The sequence below is a fragment of the Neovison vison genome, chromosome 5 (assembly GCF_020171115.1).
Source record: "Neovison vison isolate M4711 chromosome 5, ASM_NN_V1, whole genome shotgun sequence".
Classification (NCBI taxonomy): Eukaryota; Metazoa; Chordata; class Mammalia; order Carnivora; family Mustelidae; genus Neogale; species Neogale vison.
The window spans coordinates 14295632-14316895 of NC_058095.1; the positions used below are offsets into that span (position 1 = coordinate 14295632).

The following is a 21264-nucleotide window of genomic DNA, read 5'->3' on the forward strand; positions in this document are numbered from 1 at the left end:
AGTGCCTGCTTAGGTAATCCTGGATCCGTCTTAAAACAGGTAATCCCACCTTGTCATGTAGAAGGGTTTGTCTGTGGTAGGGAAAATTGCCTTTATATTAGAGATTATTAACGTGCCTCCACACTGACCTGCGCGGCTTGCTTAAAATCTTTGGGTTCCTTTATAAGAATATTCGGGGCGGGGGGGTGGAAGCACTGCTATCTGAGAACGCTGTAAAGCCCATCTGCGTTTGCTGTCACACAGCCCCATCCCCATTCCTGTAGGTAGGCAACATGGCGGCAGCGTTTATGATGAGGTACAGCTAAGGCCTGGGTCTCTAAACCATCACAAAGGGCTAAGACTTGAGTGGGAACGGATTTATTTTCGCGAACACTTAAGTTTGGAAAGGTGCATTTAAATGATTTGGAGAACGCTTAAGTATTTTGATGTGATTTGCAAAAAATTGAGAAGCCGAGCTGACTTGAAAAGGAGAAGGGAATGACCAAGGGGTGCTAAAATCCTAACCATTAGAGGGGGCCAAACTTGATGGAGGCCAGAGACGGTACGAGGTCGGCTTTAGCCTTAACTGGGCCGGGCCCACGACGGCTGCAACCGGAACACGGTGACGCGCTTCCGTGGGTGTGGCCGGCCGCTCTCTCGGTCACTTCCGTCGCGCGTGCGCAGTTGCCTCCCGGGCTCCTGTTTGTGGCGGTTTCCTGGCATCAACCAGTTAGTGGAAGAGCGTTGTTTAACTCCCGCGGGCGATGCGTTCTGGCGCAGCAGTCAGGGCCTGCCAGAAAGTGTGCAGGTGCCTGTTGTCTGGCTTTGGAGGTCGAGTGGAGGGGGGGCAGCCTGAGCCGTTAATGGAAGGGAGTAGTTCCTTTGGAGTGCCGGTGAGGTCGCACGCGGAGCTGCCTCGGGGGAGCGAGCCGATCGAAGCCCCCGAGTCCAGTGAGGGGACCGAGGAGCTGGTAGAGATGTGTCAGAGAAGGCATTTCTTCAGTGGCAGCAAGCGGCAGCTTAGCCGACATTCTCTTCTGAGCGGGTGCCACCCCGGCTTTGGCCCCTTGGGCATTGAGCTGCGGAAGAACCTGGCAGCAGAATGGTGGTCCTCGGTGGTGGTGTTCAGGGAGCAGGTCTTCCCGGTAGACGCCCTCCATCACGAGCCTGGCCCTACGCTGCCTGGGGACAGTGCCTTCAGGTTAGTTTCAGCAGAAACTCTACGGGAGATCTTGCAAGACAAAGAGCTGAGTAAGGAACAGCTAGTAGCATTTCTTGAGAACTTATTAAAAACTTCTGGGAAACTACGGGAGAACCTTCTTCACGGTATGCTTCACGATTTCATGCTTCAAAATAAATGGGGTGGAATGGCAGACTTGCTAGATTTCGCGGATTGCAACTGGTCCTTTAATCACGTAAAAAGGAAACTATCTGGTTCTCATCTTTTTGAAGTAGTTGGGTATATTAACAGTGTTTCTACCAAGGAGAAAAGTGGTCTCTGGAATAGTTAACTGTTCCTTAAAGAATCTGGCTTGAAGGACCAGGTGACGCTCTTAATTTCATGGGGCAACCCTGCAGTTCCATTGAGCAGCCCTAGAATTAGGGGTAAATTAAATCATGTGAATCATTTGTTCGTCGTTATCAAGATGTTGGTAAATACTTCCACAGTTACTTTTTAATTTTTACACACAATAGGCTAATCAAGAGCTCATTCTTCTAGCGCAAAAAGAAAATTCCCTCCCCACAATTTTTCATACTGAAAACGTATCTATCTACACTCTCGTTTGAAGAGCCCTTTAAGTGATGTTTGTGTCAACTAAAAAAAAAAAAAAAAAAAGTAGGACTAATTAAGCTTTATAACTGATTCTTGACTGAATACACAGAAATTTATGGGGCACCATTTGCCTTTAAAGTTTATTTTTGTAATCTCTGCATTCAGGTTGGGGCTGGAACTCCCAACCCTGAGATCAAGTGTCACCTGCTCCTCTGAACCAGCCAGGCACCCCCATCATTTGCCCTTAAAGTCAAATAGAACACGATCGCAGAGATTCTGAAGAAAAAAAAAATTGCAAGTTCTTTATAATACAGCTTTGCCATCACAGCATCTCATCTTTGCAAAATGCTATCCTCACTGTGTTAATTAAATGGCACTAATTTAACCAATGTCCATGGTTCTCTGAAAATTAGTACCCACTTTATAGTGGGTACTAATTTCCTTAATAAAGGAAACTGGTGAATATTTGTAACAGTTTTGATTTGTATTATTTTAATTATTCCATGATGTCTTTATTTGGGGGCAAGTTAAATCACTGCTTTTTACCATGTTCAAAACAAATCGATCTTTTCTTCCCTATTAGAAAATGAAATTTAAGGGCCCCTGGGTGGCTCAGTCAGTTAAACACCTGCCTTCAGCTCAGGGTCCTGGGTTCAAACACCGTGTTGGGCTGCCTACTCAGTGAGGAGTCTGCTTCTCCTCCTGCCACTGACAACCCCTGCCCCTCGTGCTCTCTCTGTTTGAAATAAGTAAGTAAAATAATCTTTTTAAAAGGGAGGGGCAAATGAAACTTAGCTTGCTTAGATGTCCATTCATCAAAATACCCATTGATACATTAGACATTTTCTTTCCTTCAGGAAACGCAAAACCACTTATTTAGAGAATCTTTAGCTTAGAATTACCCAGTTTGCTACTACTTTCTATTCCCAAGGTCCTTGCTCTCTTTATTTCATGTCTGAACTACTGAACTCAAAAGCTCTACTTATGAATAGTTTTTTAAAAAGTTCTCAGCCAGGGGCGCCTGGGTGGCTCAGTGGTTGGGCCGCTGCCTTCGGCTCAGGTCATGGTCTCGGGGTCCTGGGATCGAGTCCCGCATCGGGCTCTCTGCTCGGCGGGGAGCCTGCTTCCCTCTCTCTCTCTGCCTGCCTCTCCATCTACTTGTGATTTCTCTCTGTCAAATAAATAAATAAAATCTTAAAAAAAAAAAGTTCTCAGCCATTATATTCCCAGATATAGTTATTGTCCCATATTCCTCTGTCCTGTGACAAATTACATATGTTAGACTTTTCCCTCATCTTGCCATCAACTTTGTTGAACACAGTCACATTTTAAAGAATCTGCATCCAATAACTCAGATACTTCTGTTTGTTTTTCTCTGGGCCTTTGATTATTTGGAATTCTCTCCTGCTCTTCTGTGTAATTTGTATATAAATTGTAGAGATAAATTGAGCTTCTGGGTGGTGTTTTATTCTTCCTGGGAGGATTTACTTTTTGCTTTTGGCAGGCAGCTAGAGTGGGAGCTATCTTTTTTTAAGATTTTATTTATTTGAGAGAGAGAGCACAAGTGGTGGGGAGGAGCAGAGGGAGAGGGAGAAGCAGACTTCCCACTGAGCAGGAAACCCCATGTGAGGCTCAATCCCAGGACACTGAGATCATGACCTGAGCCAAAGGCAGACACTCATCCAGCCGACTGAGCCACCAGAGGCCTCATAGAGTGGGAGCATTGAGATTAAGTTTATTGGAGACTGGTCTTCAGGGTTTTCATCTCTACTGCTAAATTGTAGCCCTTTGAGTGTCCCTAGTGAAAGGCTGGGGTGTTTACCGGGGTCCCTCCTTGAGGAGTCAGGAAGTATAGTTTTTGTACTTCCCAGTCCCTTAAGATGTCACGAAGCTTCTCAGCTCTGCTAATTGAGATTTAGAAAAGCAGCACTAAGTGTTGGGCTCACCTCTCTTCTCCTCCCTTCTCTCCACATTTTGGACCCTCAATTCCTTACTGCCTTGATAGATAGCTCAGGCTTAAAGCAGATTTTTTTTTTTTTAAAGATTTTATTTATTTATCAGAGAGAGAGAGGGGGAGAGAGCCAGCACAGGCAGACAGAATGGCAGGCAGAGGCGGAAGCAGGCTCCCTGCTGAACAAGGAGCCCGATGTGGGACTCCATCCCAGGACGATGGGATCATGACCTGAGCTGAAGGCAGCGAAGCAGATTTTTTTTTTAAAGTTTCTTGACCACCTTTTCCTATCTTGCTGATCTACTATTTATTACCAGAAGCAGAAATCTCAAGTAACTTAAACACAATGCTGTCATTTAGTGGGACATAATCTAAGTGCATAAAGAACTACAATGTAATCTTGAACTTAGATTTATTCCAAATAGAAATGTTGGAATTACAATTCTGAAGCTGTTTCAAATATGTTGTAAAATAAAGCAAATAATGGAATAATGTTAATTAATGAAATTAATGTCATGAAAATGAATTAATTTTCACTGCGAGAAAAGAGAGTTACAAATATGAAGGAAGACAAGGATAAACTTTGCAATGTTAAATTTGAATCAGCAATATCAGTATGACCTCATAATTAAAAAACATTATTCTTAACTTTCTTCATAAGTAATGGTCCTATAAGTAATGACAATGGCAGTGAACACACCTAGTACCCACATTTTTATTTCTAAAATGAACCAGTACTTGGAGAAATGGCTTATCCCAGGTCTGGGGCAGGGAAAGCACAAGATGAGTTTTAGGGTGTTAGAAATGTTATGGTGTTAGAAAGCAAAGAAACATTTGAAGACTGGTGAAGTCAACGTCGAAAGGACACAGATGCTGGCTTGAGGGAGACTTCCATCGGCTAAATTTGAGATAAACTGAATATTAAGTATTAATGGTAATGGATCATAATACATTAAAATTAAAAATTTATTGTGTTAATCAAAAAAGTAAATCGTTGAGGCTGCTGGTCGGGGAAGGAGGTGGAAAAAGTTTATTTTTTTCACAGAAGCTATGTAATAAATGTGGGAAGGAAAGACAGAAAAATCACCATTTTGTGATTTTATAATCCCCAGTATAATAATTGATTCAAGCAGGATCATCAGTGGATTGTAAAATGTTGAGTGGGAGATTGTTGAGCAGGGTAGTGTTGGGGAATGGATATTCACTACCTAACCAGGTAATCAAATTTAGTTTCATTAATATGCAATAATTTGATATTATTTTTCTCCTGTTAGAATCCAAGAAGACATACACATCAACTATGTAGTATTTATTTCTGCTAAAAATGATTTTCCCAAGTGAGTGAAACAATCAGCCAAATCTTGAGTATGACTGGTCTGGACTGAAACCACAAGTCAGAGTCATTAAAAGTTAGAAGGAGGAATCAGGGACAATGTTCCAGAATAAAAGAGATTAAAGATGAGACACCTCGGTGGCTTAGTGGTTAAATGTCTGTCTTAACCATGCTCAGGTCATGATCCCGGGGTCCTGGGATCGAACCCCACATCGGGCTCCCTGTTCATTGGGAAGCCTGTTTTCTCCCTGTCCCATTTCCGTCCAGTCTTCCCCATCCATGACCGCTTAAGACTAGGAGGAAGAAGAAAATACAACTAAGTTAAAGGAGTGGAGAGAATTTTTTAAAAAATAAAATAAGGAAAATAATGGAATTAGCCAAAGAATATACTAAAATTAGATTACATTTTTAAAAAACATTTTATTTATTTATTTGACAGAGATCACAAGTAGGCAGAGAGCAGGCAGAGAGGGAGGGAGAAGCAGACTCCCTGTTGAGCAGAGAGCCCGATGCGGTTGTTTCCTCTCTGGTTGTCTATCTGTGTGAGAAATAAAATCTTAAAAAAAAAAAAGCAATTAAAGAGAAGTAATCAAAATGCAGAGCAGGAGCCTTAATTAGGGAAAAAGAGAACAACAACAAATGACATTTGGGAGACAATTGGAGAAAATAGAATGTCGACCATATGTTATGTAAAATTACAGTATTATGATTAATTTTATGGTGTAATGGTATACAGAGAATAATTTTAGGAGACACATGCTGAAATGTTTTGGGGTGAACAAGGAGAAAATGTGGCAGAATGTGGACAGTTGGTGAATCTAGCTGAAGAGTACAGGTATTTATGTACTATCAACTTTCTTGTAGATTGGAAAATCAAACCAAAAAGTTGTGGGAAAACTAAGTCATAATCAATGAAGATCTGCCTGAATAGTTCTGTGCTACTTGTACTGCTGTGTTAACATTATTATAATATTAATTTGTTTATAAACTGACCCTTATGACTTGGGTTTATAGAATAGATTTACATAGTGACAAATTTATCTTCTGACAGGTGCTTTGGAGCACTATCTTAATTGCCTGGATCTGGTAAACAAGAGACTACCTTTTGGCCTTGCCCAGATTGGAGTGTGTTTTCATCCTGTTTCTGATACTAAGCAGACACCTGATGGTGTTAAAAGGTACCCCAAAATGCCAGATAACTTGGCCTTGTATTTAATCAAGAACCAGTCACTTTCACTTTAGGATGAATTCTGTAATCTTTGAGTAAGTAACTGTCTGATATTTCTGATATCCAAAGAATCGGTGAGAAGACTGAGGCTTCACTGGTTTGGTTTATGTCAGCAAGAACCGCAGGCCAGTGGCTTGATTTCTGGTTACGTCATCGACTCCTGTGGTGGAGAAAGGTACCCTTAATTTAATAATTAATAGGTGAAGCGTCTTAGTGTGTCAGAGATAATACTTCTGTACAATAAATGAAATTTTGGGGCGCCTGGGCGGTTCAGTCAGTTAAGTGTCTGCCTTCAGCACAGGTCATGATCCCAGGGTCCAGGGATCCAGTCCCTGCTGAGCAGGGAGCCTGCTTCTTCTTCTCCCTCTGCCTGCTGCTCCCTCTGCTCCTGCTCTCTCTCTGTCTCTGTCAAATAAATAAATAAAATCATAAATAAATTAATAAATAAATGAAATTTTATTTGATGTGGGGCTATGTTATGTTTGTAAGAGACAGCTCTAGTAAATCAATAAGTATGAATAAAAGACTCTTTGTAATGATTTTCTTTGTTCCATATAAAAAGTTACCTTGGTAAAGATAATCTGTTGATGTCTTTCTCATTCAAAAGCTTTTGTGGATAAGCTTTTTCATTTGAGATAGAGTTCAGCCACCTCCCCTGGCATTCCTGGCAGTTGTAGAGTTTGATCTTTGTATACCCTTAAAGCTTCAACCTTTGCTCCCTGCCTCTGTCCATGAATTCTCTGTATTGGAAAATGGTTCTGTGATCTATTTTCAAGTTTTAGTACATGCTGAAGAGGAAAGAGTTGAAATAGGTATTTTATTTGTGGCTCACCATTGTCTTGCCTTTTTCCAATTCTTAAAATCCTCAAACAACCACTCAGTAGTTAAGTAGAGTAATTACAAATAGTCACACTTTTCAGAGGATAAGAATAGTGAGTATACACTTTCTTCTCTATCCCTCTTAGTTTATGGTCACCTTCCTTTCTATTAACTGGCCCAAAAAAGGCTAGATCACTCCCAATAGATTTTCTCTGTAGTTCTTCCAGGCTAAAAACTGTGCTTTTAGCAATACATTTGCTCATACTTAACTGAACTTCATAGTTTGTTTTTTTTTTTTTTTCTTCCAACTTCATAGTTTTTATATTGGACCTGACCAGTTTCATTCAGTTGCCACATAAAAGTCTCAGGCAACTTTACTTTTTAATCTTTCGTTTCATAAATTAATAAAACAAACTTTCTTCTCCAGTTTGCTATGAGTCCGTCTAACTTCAGCAGCGGTGATTGTCAGGACGAAGAGGGACGAAAAGGAAACCAACTTTATTACAACTTCCCATGGGGAAAGGAGCCAATAGAGACCCTGTGGAATCTAGGAGACCGTGAACTTTTACACACGTGTCCTGGAAATGAGTCTCAATTACACGTATGTTTTACCTTGAGCTCCTATCCATCCTTTACCCAGATTCTCTAACTGATCATTTCGGAAGCCATTTGAGAGCAGGTTGCAGACACAGGGCCCCATGACCTCTTAATACTGTAGTATGTATTTCTGAAGTGCAAGGACAATCACTTTTGTAACCACAACACAGCCATCAAAATCAAGAATGTGCCAGTTATCCATTATTACCGTCCAATCCATGTAATCCTTGAGATGTAACCAATTATCCTAATAATGGATTTCATAGGTCCATTATCCAGTTTAGGATTTCACAGAGTTGTCATAATTCTAGTCTCCTTCAAATGAATAGTTCATTTTATCTTGTCTTTCATGACCTTGGCTTTCTTTTTTAAAGATTCTATTTTTAAGTAATCTCTACACCGAATGTGAAGCTCGAACTCACAAGCTGGAGATCAGGAGTCATCTGCTCTATGGACTGAGCCAGCCAGGCAGCCTATGACTTTGACATTTTGAAGAATGTAGGCCTTTGCACTTAATTTGTAGAATGTCCCTCAGTTTGAGTTTCTGTCATGTATTCTCATGGCTTATGTATTTTTGCTAGGAATACCATAGAAATGGTGTTGCCCTCATCTCGGGCATCATATCAGGAGGCACATGATACCATATTTGTTACTGGTGATGTTCACTTTTATCTCTTGGTTAAGATAGTGCTACCAGGTTTCTCCAATGTAAAGTTGACAGATTTTTGTACTTATTAATTAGTAAGTGACTGGTAAGTCTTTTGTGGCAGACATTTTAAGACAAGTAAATAACTTGTTTCTGACCACATTTTAACTTACCAGTTGCAGCTTACATTGGTGATTCTTGGGCAGATCAGTGATTATTATGAGGGTTGCCAAATGGTATCATTTTTTAATTATTATTAATTTTTTTTTCTTTAAAGATTTGATTTATTTATTTGAGAGGGAGCTTGAGAGGGGAGAGGATCAGAGGGAGAAGCAGACTCCCCCACCAAGCAGGGAGCCCGATGTGGGACTCGACCCCGGGACTCCAGGATCATGACCTGAGTCAGAGGCAGTCACTTAACCAACTGAGCCACCCAGGTTCCCTATTATTATTAATTTTATTATTACTTCATTATTTCTTTTAGATTTATTTATCAGCAGTATACTATGGGGGTGAGCTTTTCGCTCTCTTTCTTTTTATGGGCTTATAGATTCCTATTTTTCTCCATGAGTTGGAATCTGTTACTAGCATTTTTTTGTTTTGATGCTAAAATTGTCCTAAACTTGGCCAGTAACCTTTTGACATATCCCGATCATTCTCTGAGCACTTCCTATCTTTTGCAGCAACTCATTTTTCTGAGATCATCTTGTTTCTTGGTCTGGCTGTGCAGTCAGCCATTTCTCCAAGGAACCTTAATTCTTAGTAGAGGAAAATGTATTTAAAATCTGAGATTTTGCTTCTAGGTGTACTCTTTGCAACTGGGTATCATTGCTCCTGGGCCCTTTCTGTGGACACAGCTAGGAAATATTTGGAGGCAAGTACTTATATGTATATATTTACACACTTAACTCTGTGTCTATATTTACTTACTATTAAAAACTAGGAGTTCCTACCAGTTCTTCAAGTTCTAGTCTAATGCCACAGGGTTTATTCTCATTTTACCTTTTTCCAAATTTATAATTCTGTTCTCTGACAGAAACCTGGCTCCCAGTATCTTCAGTGTGTTGATTTTTTCATTTCTTGTATGTAACCAAACTCCCTACCATTCTTATGCAAAGATCAGCCCTGATACCAGATGTCCTGCACCAGACACTCTAGATGAGTATTTGAATGAGGGGAAGAAAGATGTTAGGGAACTTGACTGCGGACATGCTGCTTCCTCCCCCTCCCTTTAATAGTCCTCTCAAAAGATGCTCTGACCAGAACATAGAGAAGGAGGAAAGTTAGAAAGCTCGGCCGTCAACCTTAATGTCCTCTTCTTTACTAGTCACACTGGCCAGAAGTTTGGCCCTGGATCAACCCCAGTTGGATGCACTAGCTGGCTGGCCAGACTCAGGTCTGGCCAAAGGGAAAAGGTGTTTCATATACTTCATAAAATAAACAGAGCTTTCAAAAATTTAAACAGGTGATATAATTTTTTTAGAGAAGGAATTTTGCCTTTGCATCCCACAGGGCACTTTGTAAATAGCTGTAATATATTTCAGGGTACCCTGTGGATTCAGAGTTTTAGAAGCCGTGTAGATGGATAGAATTGTGGCTGAGCCCTCTTCTGTGCTGACTCATTCTTGAGCGGGTCCAGATCTGAATGTTTAGATTTTCTGAGTGGTCACATGTGGAGATTTATGTGCTATTTGGTGACTAATGCAGTCTTCTCAGTGAAAAAAATACTTGGAACTTGAAAATAAACAGAGTAGTTCTCATTAGAGGAAGTAGATTAATTTTAAATACAAATAAGATAACTAATAAAAAATTGGGCGCCTGGATGGCTCAGGTGGTTGAGCAACTGCCTTCGGCTAAGGTCATGATCCCGGACTCCCAGGATCAAGTCCCGCATCGGGCTCCCAGCTCCTTGGGGAGTCTGCTTCTCCCTCTGGCCTTCTCTCTCATGTTCTCTCTCACTCATTCTCTCTCAAATAAATAAATAAAATCTTAAAAAAAAAAAAAAGAGGGGCACCTGTGTGGCTCAGTGGGTTAAGCCTCTGCCTTTGGCTCAGGTCATGATCTCAGGATCCTGGGATCGAGTCCCACATCGGGCTCTCTGCTCAGCAGGGAGCCTGCTTCCCCCTCTCCTTCTGCTGCTCCCCACCACTTGTGCTCTCTCTCCTTCTCTCACTCTTGTCAAATAAATTCTTTAAAAAAAAAAAAAAAAAGACATCAACTAATAAATTTAGTTAGAATCCTAGACTTCAGGAAGTGTATGGCCTTTTTTAAAAATTTAAAATCAATTAACATAAAGTTATTATTAGTTTCAGAGGTAGAATTTAATGATTCATCAGTTGCATGTAACACCCACTGCCCTCCTTCATGGCCATCACCCAGTTACCCCATTCCCCCCCGACCTCCCCTCCAGCAGCCCTCAGTTTGTTTCCAATAGTTTAAGAGTCTCTCGTGGTTTGTCTCCCTTTCTAATTTTGTCTTATTTTAAGAGTACTGCCTTTTGAGGACAAATTCACATTAATCTTTAGAGTACCATATGCCATTAAAATGGGTTTAAAATGCCAGCACTGGGACACCTGGGTGGCTCAGTCATTAAGCGTCTGCCTTCGGCTCAGGTCATGATCTCAGGGTCCTGGGATCAAGTCCCGTGTCTGGTTTCATGCTCAGAGGGAAGCCTGCTTCTTCATCTTCCCTCTCTTGCTGTCTCCCTCTGTCAAATAAATAAAATCTTTAATAACAATAATAATAATAATAAAACAATACATATGTGTTAATGAAGATTGTGCTTGATCACGGATAATTAATAGAAGTTGAGGATTGACAAATTTTTTTTTAAGTATTAGAGAATTACATGAATGTTCAGATGACTGTGATAACAGTAAAAAAAAAAGAATGAAGGCAGAACTGTTTATATGCAAAACCGTTTAAATTTTTAGGATTGACATTGAAAAAAATTTGAGGTGATTATCAGTTTAAAAGAAAGGCAGTAATAAGTGTTTTTATCAATCCCTGATTTATATTGTGCATTATGGTGTATTTTATATTCTTAATTATAGCCTTTAAGTAAATACCCCAAACCTGGTTTTTAAAAGAGGTTTGCTTATTATAAAAGCTTTCTATTTCCAGAGATTATACTCCAAACCCCTATCCCTAAACATACCAATTTTTTTCTCTAAGGGCCCTGCTGGACTTTCTTATAATATTCTCCTCTTTATTATAATGCTCACCTAGGGACCTTTGGAAAAATAGTGATGCTGAGGTCCCACGCCTATCCAAGTAGTTCAGAATCTCTAGGAATGGGGCCCAAGCATAAAACCTTTACATTTTAAAATTCAAGGCAATTCTAATACATAGCCAGTTGAGACACTGATCTACACCCTAATCTCCCTGAGAGTAGGGAATATGTCATACCCATTTTTGTGGGTCCATTGCCTAGCACAGGTTGGCCCAGAGTGAAGGCTTTGTAGAATGAATTTGTAAATTTGTGTTCTGATTCTGTGAGTCTGTAGTTTTAAGAGAGAGCTCTGCTAACAGAGTCTGTGTATTTGTTTTACTTTTCTGTGAAGGGCCGAGATGGACGAAAAAATGTGGTTCCATATGTTTTATCTGTTACTGGAAATCTGGACCGAGGTGTGCTGGCTTACCTCTACGATTCTTTCCAGCTCACAGACAACTCCTTTACAAGGAAGAAGAATCTTCATAGAAAGGTGCTTTTGATTTTCAGAGATAAACTTGGGAAGCTAAAAAGATATGTTTTTCCCTCATACATTAGTGGGCTTTTTTTTTTTTAATTTATTTAATAAGCACTTGTATAACTTTTACTTTCCTCCAGGGTTCTAATATTAACTCATTTAATCTACCCTCGTGGGCTTGGTTTCTTAACACAAAAGTGTGAATAATAAATTTCTTTCAGTGCAAGTTCTTTTACCATTGTTCATTTTTTAGAACCTGGCCACAGGAGTAATAAGCAGGTTCTCACAGAATAGAGCAAGATATTCTTATTGGGTAATCCCAGAGGCATTTCTCTTTGATCCTGGCAGACAGGTAGAGAGCAATCTCTGATTCTTAGCCCCTGAGCCTTTCACTCGGTGGCTTCCAATTATTTGCATCAAGAGTGTTAAGCAGGAATATGTCAGACTACCAAGACTGTGGTATTGACCTCTCTGCTTCTAGTCTGACCCGAAGTGGCTATTCACTAGATCACAGGAGCTATCTTGGGGCCAGAGTCAAGGCCATGTTTATGGGCTCAAAATCAAGAGAGAAGAGGGACCGAAGCCACAGGAAAGAAGATAAATGACTAATGGAGCGAGATTTTGAAGGAGACCTGAAGTGTCAAGACAGGATCAAAACCACCAGTGGAGGGACTGGTCCTGCAAAGGAGTTATTTGAGAAAGCACAGAGAAGAGAAATGATGGTGTAGATATAAATATACTACCAGGGCTGGTTCGCCTTTGGAGGAACTTTTCCTCATATCCTCTATTTCCTGAGGGAATTAGAAAGCAGGATGATTAGCTTCAAATGTGGAGGAATAGAGGTTTAAGTGGCGAGAATTTAGAGTGTTCATATTCCCCCTGAATGTGAAAGGGAGCTGCCCAGAATCAAAAGTTCGAACATGTTGAGTTTGGAAACCATGAATTTGTAGTACCACTTTGCATAGCTGAGTGGTTTATCATGCAGTGCTTATTTAGCCTGATATGCCCATAAAGAAGGTCACATTATAGAATCGTTCCAGGGTTTGGGGTTTATAGGATATATAGCAAATGAGGGACCCTTTCTTTTCTTACACCCCACATCCAAATCATCAGCAAAAACCATCTGACTCTGTTTTCAAAATATATCCTGAATCTGACCGTTTTTTTTACCACTTGCCCTCCTTCACTCTGATCAATGCCACCACCATCCCCTCCCACTGGCACTGAGTGGCCCTTTTAAAAGGTACATGTAACTTTGCCCCACTGCTTAGAACACTCCACTGAGTTCCTGTTTGATTCAGAGGAAAAGGCAAAGCCTCTAAAGTGTTTTACAAAACCATTCCCTTTTGACCTCCTCCTCCTCCTCCAGCCCCCACCTTACTTTCTGCTCCAACAGGACGGACCCTTTTGCTGTTTCTAGAAAATGTCAGTCATGCTTCCAGCTCAGAACTTTGTCATTGTTCTCCCCTTTGTCTGAAATGCTCTTCCTCCAGGATCCACAACCACCTCTCAAGTCTTTGCTCACCTGTCAGCCTCAGACCTTTTACCAACTTATTTAAAATTGCAAAAAACTCTCCAACCTGCCCCTCTAGCATTTCCTATCTCCTTCCCCACCAACCTTTTTTTAAACCACTTACCACCTTCAAGCATATTATTTACTTGTTTATTATCTCCCCATCCCCACCATGAGGGGCAGGGAGTTATGAACTTAGTACCTAGAACTGTTTCTGGCACCAAGGAGCCACCCAATTGTTGAGTTGGATGGATGAGTAGGAAGAGTGGTAGGTTTTGGCAAGAGAAAGTTCGAATAACGAGTCCCTTGGCTGGGGTTGGGTAGGGAAAGCAATGATACCAGGAAGGGGTGTTTGGATTGAGGGAAAATGGAGTCGTCAAAAAATGAGAGAGTATCAAGTGAACTTACTTCTGCAGAACATCTAAGTGGAGAAATCAATGAGCAGCTGGATATAGCCAGCTGAACACATCATTACACGATTTATGACCTCAGCTAGCTTCCGTTTCCACATGCAATTTTTACAGTTTAGAAGCTCCTATGTTTGATAGTGCTTGTGTTAGATTTAAACAAGATGTGCTATCCATTTTCCCCCCTTTCTTTAAATTGCTTTAGGTACTTAAACTTCATCCTTGTTTAGCCCCTGTTAAGGTTGCTTTGGATGTGGGAAGAGGCCCAACGGTGGAATTAAGACAGGTGGGTCAAATGAGTTTTAGTATCATGATTTTAAATAAAATAAAACCATTACTTTGGGGTGCCTGGGTGGCTAAGTGGGTTAAAGCCTCTGCCTTTGGATCAGGTCATGATCCCAGGATCCTGGGATGAGGCCCCGCATCGGGCTCTCTGCTCAGTGAGGAGCCTGCTTCCTCCTCTCTCTCTGCCTGCCTCTCTGCCTACTTGTGATCTCTGTCTGTCAAATAAATAAATAAGTAATCTTTTTAAATTAATTAATTAATTAAACTATTACTTCAGATAAATTAGTAAATTACCTTGTAAAATTTTGATTTGTTTGCTTTTTTAAAAATTTAATTAAATAGCTATGGATACATACTCTGGTTTATTGTAGATGATATGAAGCATAGTATATAAAAGAAGCTATATACAGCTCAGTGATTTTGTTGTTAAAGTCATGCTTACTCACAGTTGCCTTTTCAAATGAGTATGCAGAGTTTTGGTAATCCAAGTGTTCGTACAAATGTCTAGTGAATTATTTCTTGCCTGCTTACATTTTTAACCTAACACTTTTTTGATACTTATTGGTGTAAGTACAGGTTCTAGACCTGTACCTTATTTTCATTCTTCTAATCTATCTGGTCTAATTAAACACTCTTGGGAAGCCAGGAGGGTGGTTTTAGTTTCTTTCCAGAAACCCCTTCCGCAGTCATGCCTGGGTCCTGTGTGACTCAGAGCCACCCAGCACCTAAGTGAGGACACTAGTCAGATCTACCCAACTTTCTCCCTCAGGCTCCTGTGGAGAGGTCTGGGAAGGTGGGGAGAGTGCCCTCAGGGGAAGGGAAGGTGGTGGTTTCATATCCACTTTTCCCCCTAGGGTTGTGGCAGTCCTGGGTGTTTTTAATTTACCAAAAGGGAGAATGTTATATATCTCATTCTGTTTTTAACTTTTCTCCCCTCAGTAGTAGGACAGAACCTTCTGGGCTATATAAGGGGTTTTGGTGGTTATATACGTGGAGGTGGGATTTCGCTATAAAATGGATACGTATCCTAAATTTCACTATTGTCAGTGAGATTGTTTCCAGATTGGCTGCCCCTGTTCGTATTTTCATGGTGTAGGGGTTCCCATTTCCTTACCTGGGCCAGAGCTACTTCTCTTCTGCCTTCCAGTAGGAAGAGCAGATGTTCTTGCTGTCACCCACTTTTTAAAATCCACAGTGATGTTTATTTTTGTCTGTTAATAATTTTAATAACAAGAATAAATATAATATAATAATAATAATATAATTTGAATAATAATAAACCAAAGTTTATTGTGCAAATATTTATAAATATATTTATACATTAAATATATTTATATTATATATAAATATAAAAATGAATATAAAATATTTATAATGAACCAAATATATAATAATATAATAAAGTAATAATCTTAATAATAAACCAAACGTTTATTGTGTAATTCTCAACTGTCCCCAAATATCAAGTCCCTTCACACCCATTGGTCTTTCCCTGGGAACGCGTTAGAAATGCACATTGTTGGTCCTCACCCCAGAGCTGCTGGGTCAGAAACTCTGGTAATGCAGCAGAGCAACCTGTGTTTGACAAGCCCTCCAGAGGATTCCAATATTCCCTGAAGAGTTTGAGAAACAGTGCTGTAGCTCAGGCATACCCTCCCCCACCCACCGCAGCCACCCTCCCCTGCAGGGCCATCTGGAGACATTTTTGGTTGTCTCAGGTGGGGAGGGGAGTGCTGTAGGCATCTCAGGGAGGCCACGATGCTGCTAAACATCCCAGCGTCAGTGCAGAAGGGGAGAAATCCTGCTCTAGCGTTTTAGCTCCGGGTTGTTAAGGCTGTTTAAAATTTTTGCCATTTTGCTTCACCATTGCGTGTGAAGGAAACAGTAAAGTTTATTGTGTAATATTACTCATTATTCTATATTTCCGGTCAGGTTTTGTGTCCAGCATTCCCATTGAAATAAACCATTCTCTGGAAACGTTTTCTTTAGTTGGCTTCAGGAACACCACTCTCATTTTCCTCCTACTTGTCTGCCTACTCCTCCTTTGTTTCCTTTACTGGCTCGCTCTTCTCTTCCCAACATGGGGGTGTAACCCTGGAGCTCAGCTGCCCGCTCTCAGAGGAGTGCACAGTTAGCACAGCCCTGTGCACCTAGTGTTTTTCTCTGATGGAATCTGTTTTGTTCGAGTTTTGAAGGGTAATGATGGTGACAAAAACGCTTGTATCTGTTATATAGAATTTTCTCTTAGGGAAGATTTGCATAGAGTAGCTTTGCAGTGCTTAATTTCTTCATTTTTAGAGGAAGTACGCTATTTGTAAGTATCCAGTGTATGAATTGTAAACGATATGATCACATAACTAAAAGAATTCATGTTCTGTGTTAAGGACTGGAAAAGATGATTTGTGGTTTCCCCAAAACAGGGTAGTCATTTTGGCTACTTTTACTTCATTCATATTTGAATTGTTTGTATTTTTTCCTCAGGTCTGTCAAGGGTTATTTAATGAATTACTAGAAAATGGAATTTCTGTGTGGCCTGGTTATATGGAAACTGTGCCGTCCTCATTGGAACAACTTTACTCAAAGTAAGATTGTCTTTCTTGTCACTAAAACCATGTGTTCAGAGTTTTTGATGATGTGTTTATGAGTAACAGAAATCTCTTCTAAATATATATAAATATATATATATATATATAAAATATATGTGTGTGTATATATATATATATATATATAAAATACAATTTACCCCAAATTATGTGTTGAGGTGACTTTTCATTTGTTACAATAAGAGAAACTTTCTGAAAAATTTAGTTTGTATATGGTTCAGATACTTTTAAAAAGTGTTTTTGGTCCAGCTCTCAAGCCCTGCTTTTGAGTTTTGTGCCTCTGGAAAGTGGCTGGATTCTAAAGTAATTGAAGCTGGTAATATGGTGAATTTATAGTTTATATTTGTGCTCATGTATTTTGTTGAACTACTTTTTTTCCTTAGATATGATGAAATGAGTATCCTGTTCACAGTTTTGATTACTGAAGCTACTTTGGAGAATGGGTTAATACATCTGAGAAGTAGAGACACCACAATGAAGGAAATGATGCATATATCCAAAGTAAAAGATTTTTTGGTCAAGTATATATCATCAGCTAAGAATGTATAGATTTTATTATTTGTGTAATAAATATTCTCCTTTCCTAATTTGATTGTCTTATGTTAGATTTGTTTTAGCCTCTTTATTCTTACGAGGTAAACATTTTGGGTGCTTTTTTAATTCAGTTTTTATTATTTATATTTCTTAATGGATTCCATTCTATCAGAAATATGTTCAGCTACAAGAAACAAAAATCCCACGGTATTGGATTAAGCAGATCGTAATTTGGTTTTCTCATAACAAGAAGTCTTAGAGGGGTTGGCGTAGACTGTCCAGAGCTGGTATAATTGTTTCCTCTATAGTTAGGGACCCAGGCTCTTGATACCTTTCTGTTCTACCATCTTGGGTATGTTGGCTTATATTTTTATACTCGCTGCTTTGTGGTCACAAGGTGGCTGCTGTATTTCCAGCCTTTTTGTCCACATTCTAGTTAAGAAGAAAATCAAAGAGATAAGAGTTAACTGGCCAAAACTCTTCCCTTTTTAACTGGGAAACTATAAGCTTTCTCAATCATCCCAGTCAGAAGCTGTGTTCACATTTCACTGGTCAGAACTGGGTCACCTGGTTATCCCTAGGCCAGTCACTGCCTGAGGGAATGAGAATATCGTGATTTATTTGGATCAAACACAGCTTGTGCCTTAGGGCTTAACCCTTTCTGAAGTGGGTTTTCTTATCAGGAAAGATGGAGTCTTTTTAGAATCTGCCACATGTGTACTGTCAAATATTTAAGATTAACCCCAAACTGAACTTTAAGAAATTAGAACATTTATTGATTTTTTAAAAAACAAGATAAAATAAATATTAAATGGCATTATTACAGTGTATTTTGTGTAAATATACAGGTATATTTAAAAGAAATCTTTGAACTTTTATGTGCTGCTTATGTTTGTGTTAATTATACTATCATTACTCACCTGACAAAAATTCCAAACATATGAAGAATAGTGTAATTAATATCAAGTGCTGTCACCCAGCACCAGTTACCATCAACCTGTGGACATTCTGCCTCATCCACCCAACAGCCATCCTTCCTTATCAGTTTGAAGCAGACTGCAGCTCTCTTTTCATTTGTAAGTATTTTAGTTAAGGGTCTTTTGTTAACCACTATCACACCTAAAACAATTAACGCTAGATGCTATTAAGGAATTATTGACAATTTCCTTGGATGTGTGATAATGGTATTATGGCTTTTTTTTTTAATCCTTATCTAAAAGAGACACATATGTAAATATTTTTTTCTTTAAAGATTTTATGTATTTATCTGTCAGAGAGGCAGACAGAGCACAGGCAGGCAGAGTGGCAGGCAGAGGCAGAGGGAGAAGCAGGCTCCCTGTGGAGCAAGGATCCCGATCTGGGACTCGATCCTAGGACGCTGGGCTCATGACCCGAGCCGAAGGCAGCCACTTAACCAACTGAGCCACCCAGGTGTCCCCATATGTAAATATTTTTGAATGAAATTATATGATATCTGAGATTTACCTTAAGATTCTCCAGTTTTTAAAAAGTGGTGGAATATAGATAAAAAAAACAATAGTATCTCTGAGTTGTTGAAGCTGGGTGATGGGTACATAAGGGTTCATTGTATTGTCTTTTTATTTTTGTGCATGTTTGAGAATTTTCATAATAAAAAGTTTTTAAAAAACAGTTCTTTAATGTCAGATATCTAATTGATTTTCCGTTGTCTCATAATTTCATAAAATTGATTGAAGTTGGTCGTTAGGTCTTTTAGTCTCTCTCTCTCTCTCTCTCTCTCTCTTTAAGAAATTGGGTTGCTTATTACAGGGTGATATCTGTTGTTTGGAACACTCACTATCCTAAAAATGTTAATACTCCCCAAATTGATCTATAAATTCAGCACAACATCAGTCAACTGATATCCCTTTCATGTTCAGGGTTGTTGTTGTTTTTTCTTTAAGAAAATAACAAGCTGACTCTTTTTTTTTTTTTAAGCTGCCTCTAAAATTCCAACAATGCAAATACAAATACAAAAGGTTAAGAATAGCTAAAACATTCTTAAAAAGAACAAGATTAGAAAATCTGCTTTTCCAGTTATCAAAACTTATTAAAATGAGTATGGTATTGACACAAAAGAGAAGTAGAATAATGAAACAGAATCTAAAGCCCAGAAGGAAACCCACATGTATATGGACATTTATTTGTAACAAAGATGATATAGTAGTTTAGTGGGGGAAAGAACAGCTTTTCAGTAGAAAGTGCTAGAGTTGGTGATGTTCGTGCATGGGAGTGGGGAGAGATAGGATGCTCATTTCATACCACACACAAATGATTCTGGGTGATTGTAAACCAAAATACAAAAGTAAACAAGAAAAATCTTTGGTAGATAGTAATATAGGATAATACTTATATGACCTTAGGTTGAGGAAATATTTCTTCACCTGGACACACACTCAAAAAAAAAACCACCAGAAAGGAAGAGGTAGACAAATTAAGTTCTTAAAATTAAAACTAGTTTTCATCAGAAGGCAACATTAAGACAGTAAAAAATTAAGTATCAGAGTACGAGAACAACCGTTAATAAATAAAAAGTCAAAACACCTCCTAGAAAAACAGGCAGAGCACCTCAAACAGGTATTTCATTAAAAAAGAAATCCAAATGATCTATAAATGTAGGAAGATGTGTTCAACCTTATTAGTTTCAGGGAAGTGCAAATTGAAATCACAATGAGATATCCCGATATGCCCACAAGAATGGTTACATTAAAATGACAGTGCCAGTGTTGAGAGAGAATGTAGGGGGATGGAAACTCACTGCTCAAGGGAATGAAGAGGGGACAGGACCACTTGGGACAATATTATGGCATTGTCTACTTAGACTGGGGATCAACCCCACGACCCTGTCATTGTATCCCTACACGTTTTCAGCATAATTGCATGCACTTGGGAAACAGCAGACATGTTCGTAGCATAAGTGGTCATAGCAGCATAACTGTAATAGCCCTAAGCTTTCTACAGTCCAAATGTCTATGAGTTGTAGAACAGATAAATTACAGTATATTCAAACAGTGAAATACTCTTTAGTAATAGAAGATGTAATTACAACTACATGTACCAACAAGGATAAATCTCGCAAATATAATGTTGAGCAAAAGAAACCCGACACAAGAATAAATGCTATCTGATTCCATTTATATGAAATTCAAAACCAGGCAAAACTAAAGACGGTGTTCAGGAATGCATACTTGGCGGTGAAACTGTAAAGAAAAGCAAAGAATTGATTCCCCTAAATGAGTAGTGAAGGCAGGGAGGTGCATTTGTGAGTGGGGAGAGGCATGCAGAGGGCATCTGGGCCTCTGGCAGTGTTCACTCGGTGTAACTTACCAACCTGTACATGTCTATTTTAATGCATTTTCTTATAATGTGTGCTCTATTTCACAACAACAAAAAAATGTCAAGAATCTATGGATTTGAAAAAGACCCAAAGTGAAGCTGAAATAGACATGACAAAAATGTAGCTATTGAAATGAAAACTCAGTAGACCTTTTCCCTTTCCTTTTCCTCTTCTCTTCCCGAATAATTCAGTCTGAAAGCCTGAACATCTGTGCGGGGGGGGGATCAGGTAGAGAGAGAAGCCACAGGAAGTCGCAGCTGGGTGAGGAGGGAGTCGTGAGGACTGCTTGAGCCTTAGCAGACAAAGCCCTTCACAGCACCTGTCCCCTGGTATGTGCGCCACATGTGGCGCTTATTGTTGTGACAGGAATTCTTGGGAGATGGCATACCCATCATTCCTATATCTTACGTCACATCCCCTGGGCCTCACCTCTGATTCCAGCTGCCACTGAGACTCCATTCACTTTGTGTCGACAGTGTCTTGCTTCAAGTGGACAACATGTGCCCCCGTTTTCTGCCCTGGTGCTTTGCAGCGCCCTGGGTGAGATGCCA

At 39.6% G+C, this 21264-nt stretch overlaps 2 protein-coding genes across 4 annotated transcripts in view; one reads left to right on the forward strand and one right to left on the reverse strand.

The window, feature by feature from the left end:
* The first annotated feature begins 678 nt into the window (after window positions 1-678).
* On the forward strand, window positions 679-17408 carry POLG2 (DNA polymerase gamma 2, accessory subunit). Of its 3 annotated transcripts, XM_044247624.1 has the most exons (8): window positions 679-1305; window positions 6089-6215; window positions 6335-6440; window positions 7512-7685; window positions 11891-12031; window positions 14142-14222; window positions 16703-16803; window positions 17208-17408. In XM_044247624.1, the coding sequence occupies exons 1-8, from the start codon at window positions 744-746 to the stop codon at window positions 17371-17373; spliced, it is 1458 nt and encodes a 485-aa protein (XP_044103559.1). In that variant the 5' UTR covers window positions 679-743; the 3' UTR covers window positions 17374-17408. The 3 variants fall into 3 exon arrangements, with proteins under 3 accessions (XP_044103559.1, XP_044103560.1, XP_044103562.1); XM_044247625.1 differs by lacking the exon at window positions 14142-14222; XM_044247627.1 differs by lacking the exon at window positions 7512-7685.
* The window catches only part of MILR1 (mast cell immunoglobulin like receptor 1), a 32481-nt gene continuing 17864 nt past the window's right edge, over window positions 6648-21264 (reverse strand). Inside the window, exon 10 of the mRNA XM_044247629.1 lies at window positions 6648-6670. The gene's annotated coding sequence lies outside the window, so the exon portion shown is untranslated. The remainder of the gene's footprint in view (window positions 6671-21264) is intronic.

Excerpts from the sequence above, each read along its gene's own strand:
- POLG2 (XM_044247624.1), top strand. The coding sequence starts at position 744 with ATGCGTTCTGGCGCAGCAGTCAGGGCCTGCCAGAAAGTGTGCAGGTGC. Across the intron at positions 7,686-11,890 it reads GAAATGAGTCTCAATTACAC|GGCCGAGATGGACGAAAAAA; the intron begins GTATGTTTTACC and ends TTTTCTGTGAAG. Across the intron at positions 14,223-16,702 it reads CAACGGTGGAATTAAGACAG|GTCTGTCAAGGGTTATTTAA; the intron begins GTGGGTCAAATG and ends TTTTTTCCTCAG.